This window comes from Neophocaena asiaeorientalis, unplaced genomic scaffold (genome assembly GCF_003031525.2).
Source record: "Neophocaena asiaeorientalis asiaeorientalis breed wild unplaced genomic scaffold, Neophocaena_asiaeorientalis_V1.1 scaffold451, whole genome shotgun sequence".
NCBI lineage: Eukaryota > Metazoa > Chordata > Mammalia > Artiodactyla > Phocoenidae > Neophocaena > Neophocaena asiaeorientalis.
The window spans coordinates 887815-914464 of NW_020171819.1; the positions used below are offsets into that span (position 1 = coordinate 887815).

The following is a 26650-nucleotide window of genomic DNA, read 5'->3' on the forward strand; positions in this document are numbered from 1 at the left end:
AACTCTAGTGTATTACAGGGAAGCCTATCTATTATTCCTCTTCCCATTTAGAAATTTTCCTAGAATTTAATGGAAATTTGGTTTGAAATAGTACTGTTCTGCTAGTATGCCTTTCACACCTAGGAAAGTGATTATTATAATTGTTTATACTAAGAAATTCCTCAATTATGGACCTAAAAGTCAACATTGAATAAAACTAAATGCACTTTCAAATTACGTTTCCATAGGAGTTGAGGCTACTTCTATATTAACAGATTTTTTTTTACAATTGCTGTTTGGCAAAACCATTATAAAATAATTTACCTCTTTATTTTTAATGGTTCCAATAATATTCATGGTTGAAAGTATAAATGGAGTCACTAACCGAGAAAAAATTCTTAGTTTTTGTAATTGGTAGAACCAAACCAATTGAAGCTAAGTTGAGTCAGTGAGTTATTTTCAACTATGGTGAATATGGTATCTAGACAATTGAGACAGTAGAAATTTTCACTGAAATTATCTGTGTAGGAGAAAGAAGATAATCTCAGTCATCATAAGAGAAAATAAACATATTCCACTTCTCAATTTTATAATTATGCTAGACATTTACAAGAATAAAAGATTTGATAAAAACAGAGTAAGACAAAGACAATTTAAAGTTAAAGTGATTTTTTTGGTAATCTGTAATCAAATGCTTCTTGACATTTTATTTTAAAGATAATTATGCTTGAGTATCTTTTAAAAGTTTCCGCATCTCTTTCCAAATTATTTTTCCACATAAAAATATTTTTGGTTATTAAGACAAAATTAAGTATAAATGTAACAACAGAAGTTTGATAGCCATTTTTATTGTCTGTATCCTATGGATAATTTTTTTGCCTCTGTGCCTTTACTTGCTTCCATCACTGAATTGAATTCAAAGACTCCTAGAAGCAAGAGAGCTTCTTCTGTCCAGTCATTGCAAGAATGTCCATTCAATAAATATCTGGGCCAATGAGCTTCTGAGAACTATGGTCACCCTATGATGACTTGTTTCAATTTAGAAGTTCCACAATGCCTAGCTCAGTAAATCACAGAAACTAATTTTAATAAATTACAATATATAGAGTCACATTAAGAAACCTGAGAATGCTAAAAACTTGAAGTTCAATTTTACTAAATTATTATATTTGCTACCAAAAAATGGCATACCTCTGTTCTTAATGAATCCTTTATGGAACGTGTAGTTATATTTTACACACACACACACACACACACAAACACACACACACACACACACTCATACATGTACACTTCCTGATGAGAAGCAGTACGTTGTAAGAAATTTTTTTCTTTGAAAGATTTGGAAAAGGAGTGTAGTGGCTCTTTGTCAGTTGCTACCATGTCTCTTGTACATTTCTCATTAGCTAATTAAGATTGAAAAGCTAATAGGACAAGAACAATACTGTGAATGGCTTGTTTCTCTTTTTATTTTTTCTTTGCTTACTTTTCCTTTTATTTTTTTTGACGATTAGAAAGAAATTCTTTGAGGTGACTCTTTAAAAAGAACCGACAAGATGAAAAGAACCCAGAATTTCACCAAGTGATGCACTTACTCTTCAATATTTTGCAATTTCTCGGTAGCTACTTCTCCCATAACTGCAGAGGACTGTGAATTGTTTGTAAGAAACTATCTTCCCAGCTTGTTTTGTCTGTGTTAATTATCAAAACAAAACTGCACTTCTCTGTTTCCAATTGTCCCCTTGGACTTTTGGGGGTTTTCTCAGCCACTTAAGAAAGGTCTTCACAATCTGAAACTATCCCAGGAAAGTCAGTGTCTTTTAAAAATAATTTAACAATGTTCTTTATAAAATATTTTAATCTACAGTGTCTAGTCAAGAGAGGCCAAAGCTTTTACATACACCTTGAAACAGTGGAGTCTGTGCAGGAAGCCAGTGAAACAAAGATAATGAGTAAAGAAAGAAATATTCTCTAGGAGTCTGTTTCTTTCTTTCTATATATGTTTGTACAATGATTGAGAGTACTGTGCTCAAAAAGGTAGTTGTCTTAAGAAATATAAAGGAAATAGATCATTTTTTTCCTTTAATCATAAGCATGGTGCCTAAATTAGTAACATTTTTACTTGGATAAATCTGTCCCTTTGCTGTCAGTTTTTTAGTGTAAGAGTTCTTTCCGATTGATGTTTCCTATGTAGTCTTGTAGTGGGCTGGTGGGTCACGTGAAGGAAGTGACTGAGAGAGAAAAGGAAGAAAACTAATATATACTGCATGTCAACAATAGCCAGGAAGAGATTAATTTATTAGCTGTTTTCAGTAACTATTTTTATGGTTTAAGGAATGAATAGGTATACATCACCCCTGCTCCCATACCTCTCACAAATGAGATTAGAGATGTTTACCCTTTGTTTAATGCTATTATTGTTACACTTTTAAAATTCTAATTTATTTTAGGGAGGAATTTTGTTTTTAAGGAAAGAAAACAGATTTATAAGAAAACAGAAAACAGACTTAGAAAAGGAACTTCTATCATTTGGTTCTTTTTTACTATCACATTAAATTCATCTCCCACCTTTTCCTTCTAAGATTTCAGAAAAAAAAAAAAAAAAGACGTTGGCTACTTTTTAAAAATATTTAAAAGAATGCTATAGTTAATATTTGCACTACGTGTTGATGGTATATTGCTTTATAATAACAGGTGATTGCTTAAAAGTATCACCCTAATTAGCTATGTTTAAGAAGTGTGTCTTTCTCTTTAGAACTGCAAATCAGAAAGCTTAAAAATTATTTCCATTCACTTGGGCGTCTAAGCAGGAGACACAAGCCATACATGTGCAGATTTACCTTATAAACTTACTCTCTAGAAATGCTGACTTTCTTCCCCTGAAAATTACTAGCTGTATATAGTAAAAGAATTGAACCACATTGTGAGATTTTCTGGAAACTAAAGATGCTATTGATATTGTTTTGATTTTTAAAAATAACTTACGGATGTGGGAGAAATATAAATGTTAAATGAAAATGTATGGATGTAATTTTTAGTGGTAATTTATGACTTTATTTCTTCATGCTATGTAACATAATGCACTCTATCCAAATAATTAATGAGTAGGAGATATAGTGTCATCAACCAGTGTAACTTCATTCATTACAGCATGTCACAACACCTTAATTGCTATAATTTTTTACATTCCATTACATAATTACATCATTCAAGTTAAATTATTTTCATATCAATCCTGTTGGGTATATATATGTACATATTTTTAAAGACAAAATATCATTGCTCTCTAAATAGCAATAGAAATTTCAATATGATATTTAGATAGAAAGAACTTGAAAGCATCTATTTTATATATAAATAGGATTAGTAAAACAAATGACAATACAAAGTATTCTGTTGGTTTTCAACACCTATAGTTTTAAATATTTTTACTTAACCATGCATACTAAGGGACACCGTAAAAATGTTATGTTATCTCTGGTAGAAATAAGTTGATTTTATACCTAGTTTTGAAATTTTGTTTGGAAGCCCAGAAACTAACCTGACAACTTTTATGACCCAAAATAAAACCTTATTAATACACATCTGCATTTTAAATATATGGTAATTCTTTCTATTTTATCTAATGTACCTTGAATTGAAACAGAATTTTAGTTTCAATACTTTATAACAAATATAAAAGGTCATTACCACTCCCCTTCCACCCCCGGCCTGGATATAGCTTAGTTTCCTGCTATTCTTTACAAGAGATGTTTAACCCTAAATTAATTATTTTAAAACATTACCCATGGTCACGTGCCCTGTCTGACTACTCCTGAGATGACAAAATGAGGTGAATGACTTTAAAATAGATTTCCCCATTAAATTAATGGACTTGATATTTGAAGCAAAGGTGAAATTGTAGGTTTTGAATGTTACTGGCATGATAAAATTTATAAACAGAATAGGGCTACAACTGTCATCTAAGTTGGTTCAGAATATGCACCTGAATATTATTTTAACATAATAAAATTAGGTAAGTGTTTCCCTGCTTCCCTTACTATTATTGGTACTGAAAATGGGGGTGCTGGGAGGTGTGTTAAATATAAGTTTAGCAATTCACTAGACTGACTGAAGATATATTTTGGAAACTGATATTACTAAGGTGATTTTACCAAAAAAAATTGAAAATAGTGAAAATTTTGCATGTGGAAGGAGATGCAAAAGCAAGTTACATGCAGGGAAACGTATGTTGATTTCAAAATTTTCATATTACTACTTCAATTTTCAATTAGGGCTTCAAAATTTTTTAATTAGGAAGGTATTTTTATAATATAATTTATAATATGCTTTTATATTTTATAAACATTTTATAATGTTTTCAGTCTGGAAGATATTTTTATAATATAATTTATAATATGCTTTTATATTTTATAATGTTTTAAGTCTTCCTTCTGCCAAAAATTTAAAATATTTATGCTGATATTTCTTAATTCAGTTATTTGAGCTGCAAACAAAAATAGTGAATGCTTTCCAAACATACTTCAGTTGTTTTAGATACTAAACTGCATATATGGTGCATACACTTAATTTTAAAATATTTTATTGATATAGTTGGTCCAATAGAGTATAATTTCAAAAGATATTTACCTGAAGAAAAGAAAGCCCACAAGTCATTAACCCTTGTGAAACTTTATTAAAATTAAAAATTGAATGAGGAAAAAAAGCCTTATGAGCCTTGCATGTTTATGGTAGCTTATTTGCTATTTTTGTATAATCCAGATATTTGCATATTAGCTAAATCAATTTAAATGTCCAAATGATGCTTAGAAAATCAAATGCTACCTTTTCAATGCTAGCTTCAAGTTCTTGTTAGTTCTTGTTGATAACCTCATTTACTGAGTGTCCATTTTTTTAAAAAGCATAGTCTGTTTCATTTTTCCAGTATTAGAAACCACCTGACCACCTGACTGATCTGAGAACAGTCTTCCTTGAGCCTTTTAATACTGGACTTACTGCTTTTAAAATCCTTAGCAAGTGTGTTGCAAGCTAAAAGCTTGCTCCTGATCTGTAAGTCTAAGAGAGAATTCTTTCAAATGTAAATTATGCTCATATTGATTTTAAAATAACTACTTTTTAATATTTGTTACTTCACTTGCAAACAAATAGCTATATTGGTAAGAAATTATTGATAGGACAGACTTATACTTTCTGATGCAATGTTGATATGTTGGACATTTTCCTTTTTATTCTCAATTTAAAGCCACTCTTAATTTAATTTGATTGGACAACTGAGAGTTTTTTTAAAAAATGGTATTAGCAACTATTTAATGAGACTGCAGAAAAGCCATTGTATAGTATAAAAAATAGATTCCACCTTTAAGTGTAGCAATGTCTATTTTTTATTTTACATTTGTAAAATTAAGTCTGGATTTTATGGCAACCAAAATAATGCCTTTCCTTCAGAAATCTTAAAAGAACCCAAAGAAGATTATAGTAAGTACTTTTTTTATTCCATTCAATAAAAACAATCTGAGCTAGTTTAAAACTTAAATAAATTGTAGTATACCATTAAGACTTAATTTTATTAAAAAAATATTTCTTAGGATAAGAGTAGATCACAAGAATTTGAAATCAGCCTATTGTTGAAGTTAATTTCCTACATCAAATATAAATTTTAATGGGAATCAGTAGGAAGTCCTACATTTTGAAGACATTGTTTCTAGTTAACCATTTGTAGCTGATAGTGATATTTGGTTTTACTTAAGATTCTATTTTTAAATAAAAATTGATCACAATTTAAATTTGTCATGAATAAATTACAAATCACTGGAACTGATCATTGTTACCATCTCATTAAGCCCTCCCAATCCATTTAGATCTACTAAATAATATGTTCAATAGCATATTATTGTAGCATTCATGTACAGATAATCCTTGTGCTTCACTCTATGTAAATCTGGTGACTTTCTGGCATTAAAGCTACCAATTAAACAGTGCCACGGTTAATTAATGAACAATGTAAGGCATAAAATTTTAACATGAATGATGTGTATTGTTCAGTGGTGTGATAGTAATTGTTTGATAACTGACTATGACAATGAGAGAGGCTTTGATTTGTGGTAATTGCCAGTTTTCATGGTATTAAATACTACCACTATGGCTAATATCAGGCTACCAGTGGAGTCTCACTGAGCATGGAGTTGGGAAATAGGTGTAAAATTGGCTCTCACAAGCCATTGTGAGTTGGCTCCAGCATACTGCTAGTATATACCATGTTCAAATGATGGGAAAAGTATAGGTCATAAAAGTGAATAGCAGGTTGTCCAGGTGGAATGTGCTTATACAGATACGCAAGATGCATCACAAAGATATATGGACGATAACAACAAGGTTATAAAGCTGTAAAAGGAAAAGTTAAGGGTTGGGTTTTTATTAATACAATTAGAACCTTTGCAGTAATTCTAAACTTAAAGTCAATACCAATTGATCCTTTCACTGATGAAAATAATTTGATATCTAAACAATTTGCATAATTTCTTGAAGTCAACTGCATATTAAAATAACTAAAAAGAGAAAATACACTGAGGAAAACATTAGCTATATGACAATCTCATGGAATATTATTGTGAATGCTGATGTTTTCTGAATTATTGTGATTTTATCATCATATTAGGAAACTTTAACTCTTTACATGGAAAATGTTTAATCATGAAATGGTCTTCCTTGCTTATAATTTTTAATCAAAAATTCTAAAAGGATAAATTTTCTAAGATTATTCAGTAACAATATTATAAATGTCAATAATGTCCTCTGAAAGTTTAGTAATAGGTTCAAACCTGTGTTAATAAGAATAGCTTGGTTAATAGGAATAGTGTGGTGAATAGGAAATCTGATGAAACAGTTATGAAAATAAATAGGGGGATTATTGTTCTAATGGAGCCTTAAGCTGGGCAAGTTTGAAACAGCTGCTGAAGGTGGTAAGGAGCTTGGTACCTTCTATCTCTGTGCTACACTATTTTTAGACTGAAGCTTTCATTCTCGTGATTGCAAGATGGTCACGGCAACATCAGGCATCATATTTGTGTCCCAGGCAGGAAGACAGTAGGGAAAAAAAGGCAAAAGACAAAAGACATTGCCTTTTAATTCAGAAAGGAAATGATTCCTCTGTCTACATTTTATTGGCTAGAATTATTTTAGCTGGATATTCCTGCCTGCAAAAGAACCTGCATATGTGAATTTCTTTTATCTGGGTATACTGCCACCTCGGTTCTTTTGTAAGTAAGAAAGATGTTATTGGCTATGTAATTGACTGTGTCTGCCACAGGTATTATTAAATTGTAAAGCATCATTTGGTCACACATGAAATTCTCTCAGATTTCTTATTTCAAGTTTCAAATTCTGACGTTTTCTTTCTCTTTCTCATCTGTTATCAGGGTGTCTGCCTCTAAGCAACCTGACTACTTCCTTCCGTTTTATTATTTTAAACTGGCGTTTTCTTTAAAACAAGTTAACGAAGCTTGTTTTAAAATGTATGAAAAGTAAGTGTAAATATTTCACATTTTAGAGGTCTGTATTTTCTTTCTGGTCCTGGCCTATATTCTTGAGACAAGAATTTACAAAATTAGCTTTGTGTAAGAAGCATGAATTGTTACCCTAATATCTTAAATGATGCTATAAAAATATAAATTTTCAATCCTGTAGAAAATAACTCTGGTTTATTCTTGATGTGGAATATTATACCACATCAATGCTTTCCCCAACTTTTCTAAAGCAATGAAGAAGTTGGAGCTTAATGAAAATGTGTAGGCTTCATACACACTATATAAATGAATTATACCGTATTATAAGGTATAATACAAAATATTAGATGATAAGCTGCTTCTAGAGGGAAAAAAATGAACCCAAGCGAGTTCTATGATCAAATAAGGTCAGGACAACTACGCACTAGATCCTCCTCTTAGAGATTAATTATTAACAAATTAAAGGCTCTGAAAAGACTTGCAATAAAAAAAAATCAGATCATGTTACCTTAACTCAATTTCCAAACATTTTTGGCCATGGACATTTTTATTCTTTTAATCTTACCTTGTCTCTTATTACATGTTCTCCATTAATAGCAGTCAATTAATTTGCTGAATCAAAGGTGCAAAGCATTGCTTTAGTGTGTAAGTTCATTTAAATTTTTTGTTTTTATCATACACATTCTATGTAGATTAATGAAATAACCTATACCAGACTGAGCATTCATGCTCCTGATTCCTCAAGGAATTACTGTCAGCACTCATTTTGCTGATATGAAAAAAGTTTCCATCACATCTATTAAATGGCAGTTTATGACAATATTACTTGTATTAATATTTAAAGTTTTAAAAATTATTTTTATAATTCCTTCCATTTTTAATATACTGCTTTGTAAAAGTAAAATAATGAATGTGAAAATTTTAAGTTTTATTATGTAATTAAAAACAAATTCCTTCCATTTAAAAATCTGGTGTTGGGACAACTCATTATTTGTGAAATTGGTTAGAAAATCAAGTTTTGCTATTAAATTATCAGAAAGACACTCATTGAATATTTTGGAAAACACTTCCCTACATGCATTAAAAGTTAAAAAATAATTGGAAAAAAAACTTATTTTGGAATAATGATAAATTTAACAAGCAAACTCTGTTTTATATTCTGGGAAATTATGATTTGAGTGCAAACATGTGGCTTAAATAAATTCCAGTTTTATTAGTATTACTCTATGTGTTAGAGGAGGAAGTGTTTTACAAAATAGTTGATAATTTATTTGGATTTATTGCAAGGATGAAATTAATTATCTATTTGTATATAAATGATCAGCTCTCTCTAGGTAGATGAATTATGTAGATTTTAATTTGCGACATAATTTTGAAGCTACATCTTTTTATGAGGGCATAATCTTTTCAGAATTTTATTTGTCTAGCTTATGACCCACACTCTATAAACAGGGCTGAATGGTCACTGTATTTTAAATCTCATTTACATATTAGACAACATCAAATGATAATTATTAATGTTCTATTTCTATATGGAATACAAGTACCATAAGTGCAAAAAACTAGAAAATAAGTAGTGAATTCAGCTGACATGTGAGCCTAGAGTATCTAAAACTCAGCTATAGTGATATTAAAATGGCCTGCCTAGGCACAACGAGCAATATTTATCTACATGCTTCTAGTTTGCTCATCTTATGCAGGTTGGACAGGTAGCAATTTTGAATGGCTCATCTTAAAATGAATGCAATTATAAAGGATTATATGGTCCATCCTGCAAGACATTTACTCATTTACTCTTTTTTTTGCAGTCTTCTAGCTCCTCGTACATACTCTTCATTTACAGTTAATGGAAAATATTAGGTCTTAGCCGATTTCAAATAAAATATGCTGTTAGATAAAAGCTTCATAAATGTCAGCTACACTTTCTCAGATTTAGACCAAGTGTTGTTCATTTGTTTTTTAGAATCAATGAAAATATGTCGTTTATTTACTTTATCATCATAAGATGGTGTGTATCCTAATATTAAGTCTATGGTCATAGTTTATAACAAGATTGAAATTATATAAATTCAGATTAGGTTCTAAATAATACACCGTGATTTTTTGTTGTTCAATGATCTTTTCATTGTCTGAAAGTTATTTCCACCTTGATCTATCAAACTTCTCTGTCTCTTTCTACATCTATCAATTTATCAATAAGTATGGGCCATATAAATCACAATATGAATAATATATTTCCTTATGTATTTCCCATTCATAATTTCTAATATATATTTTTTTGAGATTACCTGCCAGTGACTATACTTAAACTATTTCAGAAATAAAAAGGTAGAACTTTTATTTTTCAAGTTTGATTAAATGAAAAACCATATACTAAGATGATTTCAGAGTGAATGGAGAATTTTTGGATGCTGAGGGAGGAAGATAGTTTTTTATTTAAAACAAGTTCACTTGGGATTTAGAAAAAAAAGGTATTTACTGCTAGAAGAAGTTGGAACCGTCTATTTGACGAAACAGATAGTCGAGCTTGAGATACAAAATATTTTGAGAAATTAAAGAACTGATAGCTCAGATAAATGAACAGACACAGATGGACTGCTTGGCCTTCTTTCATGAGCATATTTCCTATTTTATTGGCTTAGGATAAATAAATATATTTAAATGAATAAAAATGCAGGAGAAAAATGCATCTTTTGGAAATATATAAAATATGTTTTACTCATATACATACATATATGCATGTGTGTGTATATATATACACACAGTATCACTGACCAGAAGTTAAAAACAATTCTTAATTGCATGATAAAACAACTCTTAATTATATAAATACAATATAAGAAGCAGTGATAGAAAAAATACTGATTAAAATAGAAATAGAATTTTGAGAACACATAGCTCATATCAATCCAATATAAAGTTTATAAAGTATATAAGCTCTGATATAATACGTTTTAAAACATGTATTCTACAAAACTCATTTATTATATGCAGTTGTAGAATTTGAGCATTAAACAAAATTATTTAAAATTTAATATTTTTCAGAGAATAAAGAAACAGTTATCAGTGGTATATTTTTCTATATCAAAAACAAAAGAAAGATGTGATTATAATCTAATACATAAGTATTTTGTATATGTTAGTCTAAAGTCACTCTTTGCACTCAAAAGCATTATAAATAAGTTGAAATATTGTGAATAAATGGTAATTTCAGGAATCTTGACCAGTATAATTCTTATGGCATTTTAAAAATCCAAGTGATTAGGAAATTTCTTTGGTGGAAACAACAGTACATTTAGAAAATATTGTAAGTTTTGCTTAAACTTATTAACTGTATTCTGAAATTTTGTATCTAACATAGAAGGAACTAATATAAATGAAAATAATTTAATAGGTTAAAGTCATAGAGAATTCATAACTTGACTTAAATTTTAGTAAATGGTTGCTAATCTACTATTAATGTTTACTACTTCTGTCTACTAATCTACTGTTGTGCCATAAAACTGCAGGTCTTTGACTCATCTCCTTTTCTGTATTTTATGTTAATCTGAATAAATGTTAGATAACTTTTAAAAGCTACTTTACAATTTCCCTATAAATTTATCTGTCATGGTTTTCAATGTAATTGGTTGATTGACTAAAACAGAAATTCTGGGATCGTTTATGGACCTTTTACAATATAAAATGTTCTTTAAATACGTGCTTTCTTAGTTAAAGGTAACTAGTACTCTATTTTGTCTTCCTGACCCCAGGTTTTCATTCTAGCATACTGTTGGAGAAGTTAAAGCTGCTTCCTTTGCCCACAAAATAAGTCAAATATCACATACAGGATAGGTGGTAACAGAGTAAAGATTTGCTTTACATAAAATTCATCTAATTATATAGGGTTGTATTTTCTATAACATTTCTAACAACAAACATTGCATTGATAAAGATGCAAAGATAATAAAATATAGTAGAACTAAAATAAATATTAAGAATAAAAATAGACATAGGTAGTTTTTTTCTGATGGTACAGTTGAAAGAAAATGATTTTAGGGAACAAGGCCGGGCAATCTTAGTTTCAAATTTAAGAAAATGTTTAAGGCATGGTTTTGACCAAACAAAAAACATGTCTGTAATCTGAATTTGTCCTTCCTGTTTACAACTGGTGCAGATTCTAAGAAATCATTAAAATAATTGCATGGTCATACTTTGAATAGATTACAAAAATATTCATCGTAGAAACCCATATGTGATCTTCCAAATCAGTTTAGCTTACTATAATTTCCAAAAAAGAAAGCAAGCTTTGTTGAGTAGGTAGGTTGAGTGATGGGGTGGGCTACCGGTAAATGTTTAAACACTGGTACAAAGCTATTTATTTCTTTATTTATTTTGAGGTACGCGGGCCTTTCACTGTTGTGGCCTCTCCTGTTGCGGAGCACAGGCTCCGGACGCGCAGGCTCAGCGGCCATGGCTCACGGGCCCAGCCGCTCCATGGCATGTGGGATCTTCCCGGACCGGGGCACGAACCCGTGTCCCCTGCATCGGCAGGTGGACTCTCAACCACTGCGCCACCAGGGAAGCTCCAAAGCTATTTATTAATGATGAGGTTCACCTTATGTTATGTGTGTGAAAATAATTAGAAAGATGATCCACCTTCTAAATATGTGTCAAATTTATAAAATACCTGTGTCCAAACAATAGAATATCATCATATTTAGAGCTTGTTCCAATGTTAATAAAATAATCTAAGGCAATAATTCTTTTCTGGCATTAAGTAAATATGCCAAATGCTGTTTTACTTCTTGATATTCAAACTATATAACAAGTTATATCATTAGTTTTCTAAACCACCATGTACATACAAATCCATTATTAAGTGTATCCCTATTTTTTGTAGCGTTCGGGTAATCTCACAGTGGCTGTGAGTCAGTGTTGCTACGTACTCCTAGTCCTAAATTCTTAACTATCTTTGTTTTAAAATGAGGAATTTTTTATTCGTATTTATGAAAAGTAATTTTAATTGAATCAAAGGCAATCTGTTTTACAGTGAAAGTAAAAGCTCTAAACATATTAGTGATTCATGCACTAGAGCATAAAATAATTTAACCAGGTGCAAAATCCAAGCTAATCTAATGTTTGTTTTGGCCTTAAATGAAAACGTAACAAACAAAATTTATTCTTCCTGCCTTAAAGTGTTAAGAGATAGATAGAAGCTAAATAGATAAAGATGGAATGTCATCAACTAAAATCGAGTTAAGCAGTTTGTAATTTTGTGAGGTTTTTTTTGGTGATAAATATGTAGCATGTATTTATGAGTAAGGCACATAGCTGCAATCATATTGTATATTTGAGTATGTAGTATATTGAAATCATATGACTTTCTGATGTATTCCTTTTTTTCATTTTGTAAAAATTACAGTAACTACCCAGGTTTTCCTTTTAAATAATAGATTTAACCATTTATCTTGAAATTAAAACAAATAAGATGGAGTAGTGGGCTAAAGAATGCTGTAGGGGACTTCCCTGGTGGCGCAGTGGTTAAGAATCCGCCTGGTTAAGTGGTTAAGAATCCGCAGGGGACAGGGGTTCAATCCCTGGTCTGGGAAGGTCTCACATGCCTCAGAGCAACTAAGCCAGTGTGGCACAACTACTGAGCCTGCTCTCTAGAGCCCGTGCTCTGTAACAAGAGAAGCCACCGCAATGAGAAGCCTGTGCACCACAACGAAGAGTAGCCCCCACTCACCACAACTAGAGAAAGCCCATGCGCAGCAACAAAGACCCAACGCAGCCAAAAATAAATAAATTTATTTTAAAAAAAAGAATGCTGTAGATATTCTAGCAAAATGATTGGATGACCATAACTAAAGAGAGTCATAGTAAAATACTACAGACATACAACACACACACACACACACACACACATACACACACACACACACACACACACAGACACTATGTGGCTAATGATTGTTTTGCCCTTTAGAGGATTTACTTCACATGTAAGTGTAGTGGTCCCTTACAGAGAAGCAGCCAATCACTGTATTTGTGTTCTTGCTTTCTTGTTGCTACCATTTCAATGTGAAGGCTGTTTTGTCTTCTGACAGGGATATAGTAAGCAAGGAAGACATGAGCTAGAAAGGAGAGGATAAACTATATCTGGAAAAATCAGAGCCAGCCTGGGGGTACTGAACATACAAGGAAGATAGAGAGGAAGGTAGAAGGAATAATTAATGCCAATCAGGAGGCTGGAGCTACAGCAAAGTGCTTTAACTACAACCTCCCTGTTCCTACCAATGTGGGCTCCTTCCACAGCCCCAAAACCATTTGTCTCTTTACATATTGGTCAAGTGTTTAGGCCTAATTAATTATTATATTTCATCAGTAGAGTCTCGATCTGTGTTTATTTGATTAAAAAACCTTTCATTATTGTAGTTCTGTTTATTTCATAAATATGTATCTCCATATCTATTGATATCTGCAGATATTTCTGTATCCATATATGCACTAAGTAAACAAAGGAAAATGACTATACTTTGGTCACAATAAAAATTTTTGCAAGCTAAACTAGTTTTCTAGTCCTCTAAAATACAATAGGAAGTAGTAAATGACAAATCGGCATTAAATTATGCTCTGAGAATGAGTTTTCAAAGTTCTTACCAAGGGCAAATTTATACAGCTATGTTTTTAAATCATAATTTAAATATGCATGTTGAAAGAGATGTGCTTTAATTGCATTATTTTATAAAGTTTTACAAGGATTTACTTATATATTTAAAACGTGTCCTATTTGTCCTGTTTGAATAATTACTCATATAAATATGGTGCAAATAGGTAGTCAGTAAAGTAATGGACATATATTTGAAAGAATAATGAAATTCAGGGTTATTAATATTGAAAGAAGCTATAGTGATGACCAGGGGCAGCCTCCTCACTCTACAGATTAAGAAATTGAGGATGAAAGATAAGAGACAGAGATGGTTACAGATAAGAATGCTAATGGAAAACATTTCTTGAGAATTATTTCTTAATCTCTCTATTTGTTCAACAGTGTCTATACACATATATTGTTATGTATATGAAATATATTTTAAATTTAAAGCCTTCATGGATTTGTCCATATTTGATGGGCAAAATATTTGTGAATAATAAAATTGAAATGATAAAATTAGATGCAAAGTGACAAGTTAACTTTTAAGATTTTCTTAAACTTTGTTTAAATCATCTATAGCATACTTCTAGAGTTGCAGAGATGATGTTGAATAATGACTTCTGATTCTCTGAGGAGTTAATATACATAAAGTTTTGCACCCTGTTGCAGTATCTTATAAATATTTCAGTTACTAGTTTAATGTAATGTGAAGTAGAGAAGCACCTGCTGTATTGAATGAGGGAAAGACCTATAAATATACATAAAATTTTCTTTAAAGTTTTAAAGAATTTGGGAAAAAAATGTATCTCTTCCTGTAAATGTAATAAAAGCGATCTGGGTAGCTTTAGTTTATCTGCTGCTGACTTAGAGTGTATTATTTTAGGAAATATTGAATTAAAGATTAACCTAGACATCCTTTAAACTTAAAGGTGATCATTATTTGCAACAGATTTGTTTGTTTAAACATTTTAATTTTTAAATATTTTTAGATAATTAAAGTTTTTACATTGACCTTCTATTTCATCTTGAATCTAACCCAATGGAAGTCCTTATCCTTCAGAATCTGACTAATTTAAAGTGGTGATAATCACACATCATAAGTAACACTGAACAAAGTGCTAAAGGATTACATATATACATGAATGCACACACACACACACACACACACACACACACACACACTCACTCAATAAAACAGTATTATTGAACACTTATTCTATTTCCAGTATCATTCTAATGCTTTAGGAGATATAAAATTAAAATGATATGCTCCCTTCTTTTAAAGAGCATATTATCCAGATAAGTGAATTAGACTTTAAAAGATGAGGGAAACTATATTAAGTAGAGGAAAATGGAGACAGCATTTCAGGTGGAGGAGATTAAAATAAATATGGTGTATATTCTCCTGTGAAAGGGCTTATTGTCGAATAAGTAAATTATGCTTTAAAATATAAGTAGGATACTAATTACTGGACTGTAATGGAATATTTCAGCTGTAAGGAAAAGCATTAACAAAAATGTGGAGATGTTAATATGAATACCATGTATGAGATATTCATTGGTTTATTTGAATAGATTTTTGTTGGGGTATAGCAGGAAACATGGTGAGATGACTCAGCTTTCTAAAGCTTTGAAAATTGAGCAGAAAAAGTTGGAGTTGATTGGAAAGCAATATTGATTTCTTGTAGGTTTTTGATGAAAGAATTAACAGTATTAAAGTCCAGGAAGATTTGCTTGGTAGTCATATGTAGGATGGACAAGAGAGATAGTGTTGGGAGAATCAAAAGACAGGAAGACTTGTTGGATTAGAGGTAAAAAAAGCCTAAGCTAAAATTATAGTAATAAGGGGATTGCAAAATGGGAATGAAAGGGCAAATTCAAGAATTATTTTGAAGAAAAATACAATAAACCTTGGCGATATACTGAATACAGACGCTGAAGGAAAGACAGGTGACTTCAAGAATTCTCATCTCAATCTTTGGAAAATGCCTAGATTATTTGCAAAATTGGTTGACTATAGCCATTGGGTTGGTCTGGTATGGGGAGGATGGCCAATTTGATTTTAGTCGTGCTGAGTTTGAGGTATGGCTATACATCCAGGTGGAACTCTCTCGTAGGCAGCTGGAAATACAGGATGGAGAGCTGATGAGATTTAAGTGAGATTCAGATACATAGATGTTCAAGTTAATTCAAAGTCAGCAAAGGACTATACCGATAAAAGAGCACAGGGCTAGTTTTACAGTTACACGGATAATAATGACTGCACAGAGGATCATGAGTGTATGAACGACAGGTAATTCTTAATCCTTGAGCTATATTTAATTGAACTAAATATATTTATGTTCAATTGTGTTTATTTTGTTAAAAATCATCTTTCTGAGTTGCACACTCATATTATTTCCTAGTTTATATAATAATGATTTGCAAATGTTTTGTTCCTTTCATTTCTTTCTTAACCATAGTTTAACTCCATCCAATTTCAAAACCTCACCACATCATTTTGCATTATGAAACCTTTTACATCTGAGCATAGAAAACACAATACAGCCCTAACTAATATCCTGCTCATTAATGATTTGGAAGATAACTAAAACTAATTATAGCTATGGAAGTCTTTTCCTTAGAAACCAATTCTTGAAGTACTTAATGTATGCTCAATTAAAAAAACATTTTTTGCAAAAATGTTCCCATAAAAGGGTTTCATCTTCAAGGAATTCATGGAAAAGACTGACAAGTACAGGTTTCTGGTAACTGACTATACTACTGAACTGAATGAATAAGCATTTTCAGAACTCTAATGGGAACTGATGAATTCATAAAGGTGCTAACAAAAGATCAAGATGAAAAAAAAGTTAATTACATGGGACTGAGTGAACCGATGAGGATGATTATAATTTTTGTGACTTTCTGTTTGATTTAAAAAAAAAAAATCCCACAAGGACTCAGGCAAAAAATATACAAATCAATTTTCACTGCAAAGTAAAGGAGCTGTTACAGTGGAGGATTACTGGACTGAATGTCAATATTATGACATAGTATGAGTGTGTTTCGTGTTTGGTAATTGCAATCATTGTTTCTTTTGTTGTGGTCATCCATTTACAATGCTTGGTGTCAGTTTATTTATCTCTTGTAAAAATAAAATACAGTGTGTGTGTGAAAAAAAAAATTCCAGTATGAGCTTGTATAACTCATATTCTAAAGCACACACAATCACTTTTTTAAGTAAAACAAATTTTAAATTTAATTTACTGACCAATAGGAACTATTTCAGGATATATGTTATTGGTAACTATCAACATAAAATGTATAGTATCAACTGCTACAGAATATCAGTCATCCTTATTTCTGAAAAGAAAGTGTTACTTAGGTTATATAAACTGTTTATTTGGAATGATCACAAAACAAATTTTCTGGCTAAGGATAGTATTTAGAATAAATTATGCACTGAAAGTGGTCTGTTTGGTAGTAAAGATTCAGAAAGTAAAAAACAATCAAGCAAACAAAAAACCTAAAGGTAAAACGATACTAGCCGAATATAAGTAGATGAAGCAGTTGCTCAGAATCGGTTTTGATTGTTGGTGAAGCCTGCTGCTAAGACACCACTGTTTTGTTTGCTATGGAGTAAAGCTTTTAGTACTTGAGGAAACTGTCTCCACTTATTAGACTTTCAGAACAATAAAAGATAACCAGACAGGTTACACTTTAGGATGACAAGGGCATTTCTACAGAAGTTTCTTGTCAGGAACCCCTGTGTTTTGTACAGGTGTTAGGAAGAGAACCTGACAGTACCATCTTTGACACGGTGCATTTCCCAAGGTTGTATGGCATTATCTTTGATCATGGTTTCTAATAGGCACATAAAAATATTTTAAAGTTACTTGACAATTTTCTGAAATCAAAGTTAATTAAAAATAAATAATTTTGAAAAATAATAAGCAGTCTACCCTAGAAAGTTTTTTTCATCATCCAATATGTTGAATTAAATTCCTTCAACTTGATTTATTTCATCTCAAAGATACTGTGATGGTTCACAAAAATTGCTGAGGCTCTTGCTTTTAGCATTTCTTCATGGATTCAAAGAGATAACTTTTCCTGACAGTGTTAGAGAAGCAATATTATATTCCATGTGCAAAATAGTTAGAATTCAGGTGGTGATGGCAAGATACAGAGCAAAGATAATATTGTAAAAATAGTTTAAACTTCAGGTGAATTTGAACATCCCTTAAGGATTTCATATCTATGCATATATTATTGAATTTTAACATTTATAATATTTATATTATCAGGCTTGGTATGGTGGTTAAATTTAAAAACTGACACTCATTCTGCAATATTTCTGAATAGAAATCAGATGGTATTTAATGCATTTTTTAATCAAAATGTGATCTTTTGCTGAAAAATTTGGGAATATTTTTTGTGTTCCAGTGACATCAAGGCATTAACCAAATCTTACTTTTTGAATGCTCTCGATGTGCAAGAATTGACTTTACAGAGTACAAGATATAAGTGTGCTAAAAAGTGATGAAACAAAGTCTTTTTCTATCCCTAGTGAAAATCAAGCAATTCCTCATTGACTTGAGGGTAGAGAAACTACAAATAATATTCTTCTGTCACAGGGAACTGAATTAGAACATAGGAATTCCCTTCTCCTTTTTTTATGGGGTATGATAACGATTGAACACTGCAAAATGAGTTAGAAGGGACTTGCTTGCACATCTTTCTCTAGCCTTCTGTGTGATCTTGGGCAGATCCCTGATCTATCTAAATCTCAGATTTTAATAATAATAATATTGTTCTTATCTCCGGTCATTTGTTGCAGTTCAAAATGAGATAATATAGCTACATTTGCTTTTATAATTGGCAAGTATGACGCAAAGGATATTATTGTTATTAATTCTATATTTCATTTCTAATAGTTTTTATTTAATTTGTCTTATCTGGGGTAACTCAATTGGTTCTTTGGTGCCTTGTTTTAAACTCTTCTTTTAGTAGAAGGCAACTCTGCTTTTCAGAGACTTTAGAAGTTCCCACATTTTCTCTGCTCCCACCAGAGATGTCTTCAAAACAGCATAATTTCAAAAGAATATGCATGCTTCATCCCTTTCTTTCCTGGATTTTAATCTGCTTTCTGCACAAGTATGAGAGCTCTTATAGCTAGCTCTCCTTAGGACATTCCTGAATTAAACTAATAGTCCCTTCATCTCCTAGAAATAGAGTGACCCTTGTAAATTTCAGTCCATTTAGATCTAATTTCTAGAAATATCCTCTCATTTCTGGCTATTTGCTTTTGTGCTGGGGATAGTTATAACATCCACTTCCATGTTCTGCTTCTCAAGTAAGTGCCAAACACACTAGCAGGCTACCTGCTAACCCATATTGACTAACCTTGCCGGATTACCTATTCTGACCAAGTATGTCATTTAAACGTATCATTAAATTATATCCTTTAAGTGTAGTGAGCAGTTGAACATGTCTCTAGAGTAAGAAATCTTTAGATTATGTGCTTTTAGCTAACATTTGTATAGCGCTGCATAGTTTGCAAAATGCTTTGCGTATATTGTCTCTCATGCTTAGTTTTTTTCTTCTTCTTTAGAAATAAACCTTCAGCTCAGAGATTTAGCAGTATGTCACCAAGTACAAAATATACGTGTGGCTGTAACTCAAGTTTTATAGTCCTCATACCTGTAGTCATTCTGTTAACGTAATTTTTAGGCACTAAAGTCATACAAATATATTAATAATGATAATTATAAAGATAAAAAGCCTATCTAAAGGGCATGATAAAATTTTGAGAATACAAAATTAGTATATGAAATGCCAATAGTGGAGCACAAGGCAATAGGTAATATACAGAGATTTGAAAAAGGTAAGTTTTGGGAGGAAAGTAAGCACTATGGAATTTCGGAAAGGAGTAGAATAAACATGAGGTGGGGGAACCAACTGAAAGGAAAAGGATTTTTCACTTAGTAAGAACAGCATAAACACAGAGTGAGACAATTGGCCGGTCTACAGAATAGTTTGAATAAGGTTAAAAACATTGAGTCATATTATATAGAACATTGAAATTCAGAGGCATAGAATGTTAAACCTGATTCAGTAGCTAATAGAATTGATCGGTTCTAGAGAAGGCATGTTCGTGGTACAGAACTTAGTGTGAAGATAGTTTGCAAAGCAAAATAGAGAAAACGGGAAGCAAGTAAGAATTGAGTTCTACAATCCACAATTCAGAACTGAAATGAAAGTGCATGGATGGGATAAAACAAAGAGGCATTACAAAACAAAATTTGATATGGCTTAGGCATATCACATTTGTTTGTATTTAAGGAAGGAGATTAAAAGAAGATTTAAGTCTCAAGAACTCAGAGGAGTGCTATATCATTTTAGAATGGAAAAAAGTGTTAAGGAGAGCTAGTATGGAAGAAGTTGTTGGGTTTAGTTTTAATAATTTTATGTATGAGGTAATGGTGAGCTGCCTCAGTAGGAATATACAAAGATGAACGGAAATACTTTGAGTGAAAATATGGCTATAAATTCAGAGGGTTTTCTAATGATCAGCAGAGGAGTTAAAGCCATGAGTGTGTTAGGTCATTAAACAGGGAGGAAAGATCTGAGAGCCAAGATTTAGCCAAAAGGGATCTCCTGTTAGTGGGGCAGAGAGCAAATAATCAGGAGCACATATCACAGAAGTTAAAAGAGAAGCTATCAAAGGGCTGGTGTTCAGTAAGAATTTTAGTAGAAGCTGCAAAATGGTTAAGTGATAGTCTTAAGGAAAAAAGACAATGGATTCAAAAAGACTTTTACAGAGATGGAAGCTTAGGGTTAAGGAAGGTATTAGGTGTAGAGAAATAGGAGGGTTATCATTTTAGACGCTTGGCCAGAAATTGAAAAAGAGCGAGAGGAGAGGCAAAAAGAGCATCAGAATAACTCAAATATGTGTTAGATGCCCACTAGGTTTAAAGCCTCATGCTAGAATATTTGTAGGAGACACATGATAAATCAGAAACTGTATTTGCATGTACTCATTTACAATTAATAGAAGAGGGAAGATAGGTGCATTCATTTATAATGAGGGAGCCGGGCTATCATAGGTATGACCTGAAGCTCTTAGTGCTATAGATATGTAAAAAAGAGAGGGGCACCTGAGTCATTCAAGTACTGACTGGTTAAGCTTCTCTAAAAAGACAGCTAAAAATACAGTGCCTTGAATCAGAAAGCATTTATTCCCCTTACTCCACAGTCTACAGGAGTGCAGTCCAAGGATGGTGGGGCACCTCTGTCATCCTCAACATGGGGCTTCTAATAGTCTGTAGTCATCACCATTTCCTAAAAGATGGAGAAGGAAAAGAGAAGGCAAATATCCTTAAAGAGAATTCTCAGAAGTTGTACACATCACTTCTGTTCATATTGCAGAGGTTCAAATTTAGTTGCATTCAAGGGAAGAAGGAAAGTATAGTTTTATTAGCTGGGCAGCAATGTTCCTAGTAAAACTCAGGCAAGACAATGAATACTGAGGGTTAGTGACTGGTCTCTACCTTAGATATTTACTCCAAGAAAAGATCAGGAAAACTACAACTAGATGGTAGCATTGGAATTCAGTTGGAATTGAAGGGTGGGTGTAGGATTTGAATAGTGGAGAGGAGTAGAGAGTAGGGAATTACAGGTTAAAGGACAAGATGAGCAAAGAAATGCCTAAGAATCAATATAGGATTTGGGGGAAAAGTGGCCAGAGCCTGGTGAGTAGGAGAAAAAGCAGTGGAACATAATACTGGAATGGTATTTTGGAGCACAACGCAGAGGATCTCAAATCCCATGCTTAAAAGTTTGTATGTAGCCTGTAGACATGATTGAAGATTTGTTTTTAATAGAGTTGTATCATTTTGGAAATTATTCTACATGAAAATAAACTGAGAAGCAGTATTTGGAGCTTATAAATTTGGAATAAAAAGTGGAAAGACCAGCTGGGAGACTACTGCTACAGGATATGACAACCTGAACTGGCATTAATGCCAATGGAAATAAACAGGGAAGGAGGGGAGGAAATGAAAGAGTTTTTCTGTAGGTAAACTGATATAAATTGACAACTGATTTGGAGGTCAGTGTTGTGGAGAAAAGGAATTCAAAGAACTGAAGTTGACTCTAAAATGTTCAGGATAAGTGAACCAAGGACTAGGGGCAGGACCTTTGCAGTTGTTGTTAGGGAATGCCAGCGGGTGATGCTATTGACAGAGATGGAGAAGATAATAAAAGAGCAGCATTAGGAAGAAAGATTGAGTTCGTATTGGACATATTAATATCAAAAGGTCTACTGTCAGGCCATTGGAAATTCTCTTAAGGTCTAGAGAGTGATTAGGGTGAAATATATAGATTTGAAATGACTGAAATATTTTTTTATGGGCAGAAAAAACATGGAGACCAATAGAATTTTTGAAAGTGGTAAATCTGAAGAATTGGAAGGAAGGGATAGATACTGAAGCAAGATCTGTTGGAAATAGAAAGGGTAGAGTTAACATAGCAGTTAATCTTAGAGGGGAGAGGTGATTCCGTTTAGAAAAAACCAGAGAATGAAACTAGAATCAGAGCTGTGTTGACTTAAACGTGAGGGAGATAAAACAGACAAAGGGCAAAGCAGTGCAGGGCCAGTGCAGTATGTGTGTGGGGTGAGTGCGGGATGGCAGTAACTCACATTACCACGATTAGGAGGATGTTAGTGAATCAAATGGAGACAGAAGAAAAGCTTTCAGAGTGTCACTGAAGAGCCAATTGCAAATTCAAGTTAGATAGCATGTTTGTTGGCTAGTTCTGCCTCTTTTGGGTACACTGGAAATCTTCTCTAAGGAAAAAGCAGACAAGGTGGAGAATGTGAAAGGTGTACATAATTTGAATTTCAGTATTAGTTTGCCATGCATTTTTTCCTTTTGTTCAGTTAAGTTATACAGGACTCCCTCACTGCAGTAGATATTAGTCTCTTGAAAGCAGTGCCAGTGTTTCCAGATTCTTCCTCCTTATTTCCCTCCATTTTCCCATTCCTTCTTTCCTCCCTTCCTCTTTCCTTCCTTCCTTCCTCCCTTCCTTCCTTTTTTCCTTCATTCCTTCCTGCCTTTCCTACCTTCTCAGAGGTAAAAAAAAGAAATGTATATTTTTATATTTACATGTATAAATACATACATATATGGAAAAGGAGGGCAGAATCCTGAATATTTATACTTCCACCTCCCCAACCCCTATCACTACATCTCCCTCCCCTCATTTCATGGAATCCCTTGAAGCACCTGTGTAAAACTCAAAGGCTCATGGAATTCTATGTGAAAATGAGTGATCTTGATCAGCCAAATTATACCTTCTCAATATCTGTAGTTATGTTTCTAGGATTTATGATGTACAAAAACTAATTCCAGCTCTTACAGACCAGCTTTGTGTTTATAGCTAATATACTCTCAAAAGTCTGAAAAGAACAGTTTAATTATCAAGGAATCGAAATAGGAGTCTGAATATATAACTATAGGCAAAGTCACATTTTAAAATATTTATTGTTTAAAAACAGGGTTTATATAACTTGTCCAAGGGCATGGAGCTGCATGGTCCAGCTGCAGAGCCTGTGATCTGACCACTAGATCACATTGCTTCTGATGATCAGCGAATTGTTTAGATAGTTAATTGAAAATGGTAATATTTTTAAAGACAGTCTTGGGTAAAGATTGATGACCAACATTCTAATACTTTGAAATACTTTTAAAAATGTATATAACTATTTGCATAAGCTTAAAAGTAATAAAGGATTTAAATAAAAATGAAATGTCTAAAACCAAAGCTAGTTCTACTTCAGTCAGACATAACAAATCAGATCAGAATGTTTAATTACTATCCAATCAACCTTTCTGTTCAGTGTGTCAGTTTAACTTAGAGAACCAAACAAAACATTCCTTTGTTTGTCAAGGGTAGGGTATTAAAACAAGGGTATTCTAAAAATTGCAGTAGAAAGATGAAAATGGTTTGTTTGATCTTCAGAATTTTAATATGTCAGATTATTGTGAAGAAAATTGGGCTTTCTGAAGTGACAGATACATTATTCAAATAACTTTGATTGAATGCAAGATTTTTTAATGCTTTCATAAAGGGGACACACATTAATTTGGCTTATAAAAGAGTGGCTTTAAAATTTGAGATATTAGGGAAAATATTTTGTTAGTTTAGTAATTAGACTAAGCATTTTTAATTATGGCAGTGATATTTTTTGATAGTACCATTAATTGAAACATATATCTGGATTATAATTAGAATAAATTAATTTGTGTGTACATTTGACAATTTAAAATGTCCTCAGTTTGAATTATTTGAGAGATGTTATTAATATTTCTAAAACCATCTATAACTGGCCTCAAAAATTAGATTGGTTTTTCTTTGTCTTAAAGCAGTGATTCAAATTAATTGTAGATTTGAAACCAAATAGTAAGTGGAAACCAATCAGTCTCCATATGCATTCCTGCTTCTAACATTGCTTTGATAGCCTGCATATCACCATTCCCTCTGAAACCTATAATGATGTCAGAAGCATGTATCAGAATGCAGTTGATTCTGATTCGGTTTTCTATTTAGATGTGAGTTTGTTACACATAACGATATAAATCCGTCGTACTGTTTCCTTAGAGGTATAATTATTCACTGATCATTTAATCTCTGTCACTTTGGCAGTTTCTGTTATATCACAAAAAATTCTTGGGGTGATTTTGTATCATTTCTTCTGTCTTTAACAATTTTTCCACAGTTTGAAAAATGTTTATTTCATATCTAAGTTTGTTTTCTTTTTTAATGATTTTCTAGTCTTTAAAACAAATTTTTTTCATCCTGCATGTGAAAAGCCTATATCTTATAAAATGTTCTTGGTTTACCGAAATACAGATTTTCCTCTCATAAGTCATATAAGGTAAAGAAATGCTGTTTATTATCTTAGCATGGTAATTAGCTGATAAGGACAGGGATCATTAAAACCTACAACTTGCTGTCATGCATATGAAATTGTACTATAAAAATGCTTATTTCTGGTTTCTACTTAATCTTACCTGTCTTTCTGTTTCTTTTGCAGCAAAAGTGTTGGATAGAATGTCTTCTCACTGCCATTTAAACATATTCTTTTCTTCTGTCAATTACCACAGGTTTAGTCCCTATGAGTGGTATAACCCACACCCTTGCAACCCTGACTCAGACGTGGTGGAAAACAATTTTACCTTGCTAAATAGTTTCTGGTTTGGAGTTGGAGCTCTCATGCAGCAAGGTATACGATTCAGCCTGCTATTTCCCTTGGGCACCATGTCCCACTCTTTGCTGGGTGTGACAGTTCTCGCTGGCACAAGTCGCTTGCATGGGTGCCTCTCTGCATGTAACCATAATCCAGCTTCTCCATCTACCTAATGCATTTAGGCGTTCTCAAATCCCATCCAAGAGAGATTCTGAGAAAATAATTAGCTTTTGCAATTGTACATACAGTATACTCATCTAACTTTTTCTTAACCCACAGTAGATACATTATCTCATAGATAACCCAGCTAACCTGATCCATTAGCTAGAAGCTGGATTTAAAGTACTATTAAGATTGCATCTCCTTGAGACAAGAATACAGTGTATTGCTCCTGTTTCCTGTCTCATTTTGATGTAAAAAAATTCCCTTTCATATCAATTCTTGATGACTAGATGCCTTTGTATTGCATGATTAGCAAATCTACTGCATATAAATTTGCAAAAATAAAATATTTAACCATTTAGAGTTACCTTTTCAAGTAAAATATTAGCTGCATCTGATAGTATATAAGAATATAAAGTATTGCATGCTCAGAAGTGCATGCAAAAATACTCTTTCACAATTATTTAAAATTTATAATATTAACGGTAAAAGTAAAAACTACATTTCTCAGAAAATGACATAATACATGCAATATGTCTTAATGGTATATATATAACTATGAATTCATTATTTTAGTCTCAGTTCTCCCAAGCTGAATTTAGTTTTATTTTTGCTGCTGTAATTTCTTTTATTAATCTTTTAATATTTATATAAAAGTTCAATAAATTAATGTCAGACCTACTACTCAATATAAACGATTTAATTAGCCAAGACCAAAGACTATTTTATGCATTTAAAAATGTAATATTTTTAAGTTTTAAAATGTAGTAAATAAAGCAAAATGCCCAAAATTTGAACAACTAACAATGACCGGATTAAGGAAAAAAAAACATATTTCTTTGTAAGAGTTACCACACCTACCATAAAGGTTTACCTTAAATTTTAGAGGTGTATTTATTATCCACTTCGAAGAAATTCATTTAGTAATTGCATTACAGACCTGAGGAAGAGAAAATTTATTGTTAAGTTATAAAATGTTTATAAAAAAGGTACTTTGCTTTTGCATGTTTAATATTATGCATAAATCCATTAGTTCATTACTGTTTCATTTATAAACTACTTCCTAAAGTGAAAATAAATAATTACATGTTAAAAGGAAAAAAATCAATTTAACAAATACATTTTACAAGCAATCCTACT

At 32.0% G+C, this 26650-nt stretch overlaps 1 protein-coding gene across 3 annotated transcripts in view; it reads left to right on the plus strand.

The window, feature by feature from the left end:
- GRIK2 (glutamate ionotropic receptor kainate type subunit 2) overlaps positions 1-26650 on the plus strand; it is a 626810-nt gene that overhangs the window by 490515 nt on the left and 109645 nt on the right. For 2 of the 3 annotated variants that reach the window (XM_024739236.1, XM_024739246.1), the window contains exon 12: positions 25266-25384. The exons of the other annotated variant lie outside the window; for it this stretch is intronic. In XM_024739236.1, coding sequence (XP_024595004.1) covers positions 25266-25384 — 119 coding nt within the window. The remainder of the gene's footprint in view (positions 1-25265; positions 25385-26650) is intronic. 3 annotated transcript variants of the gene reach the window in all.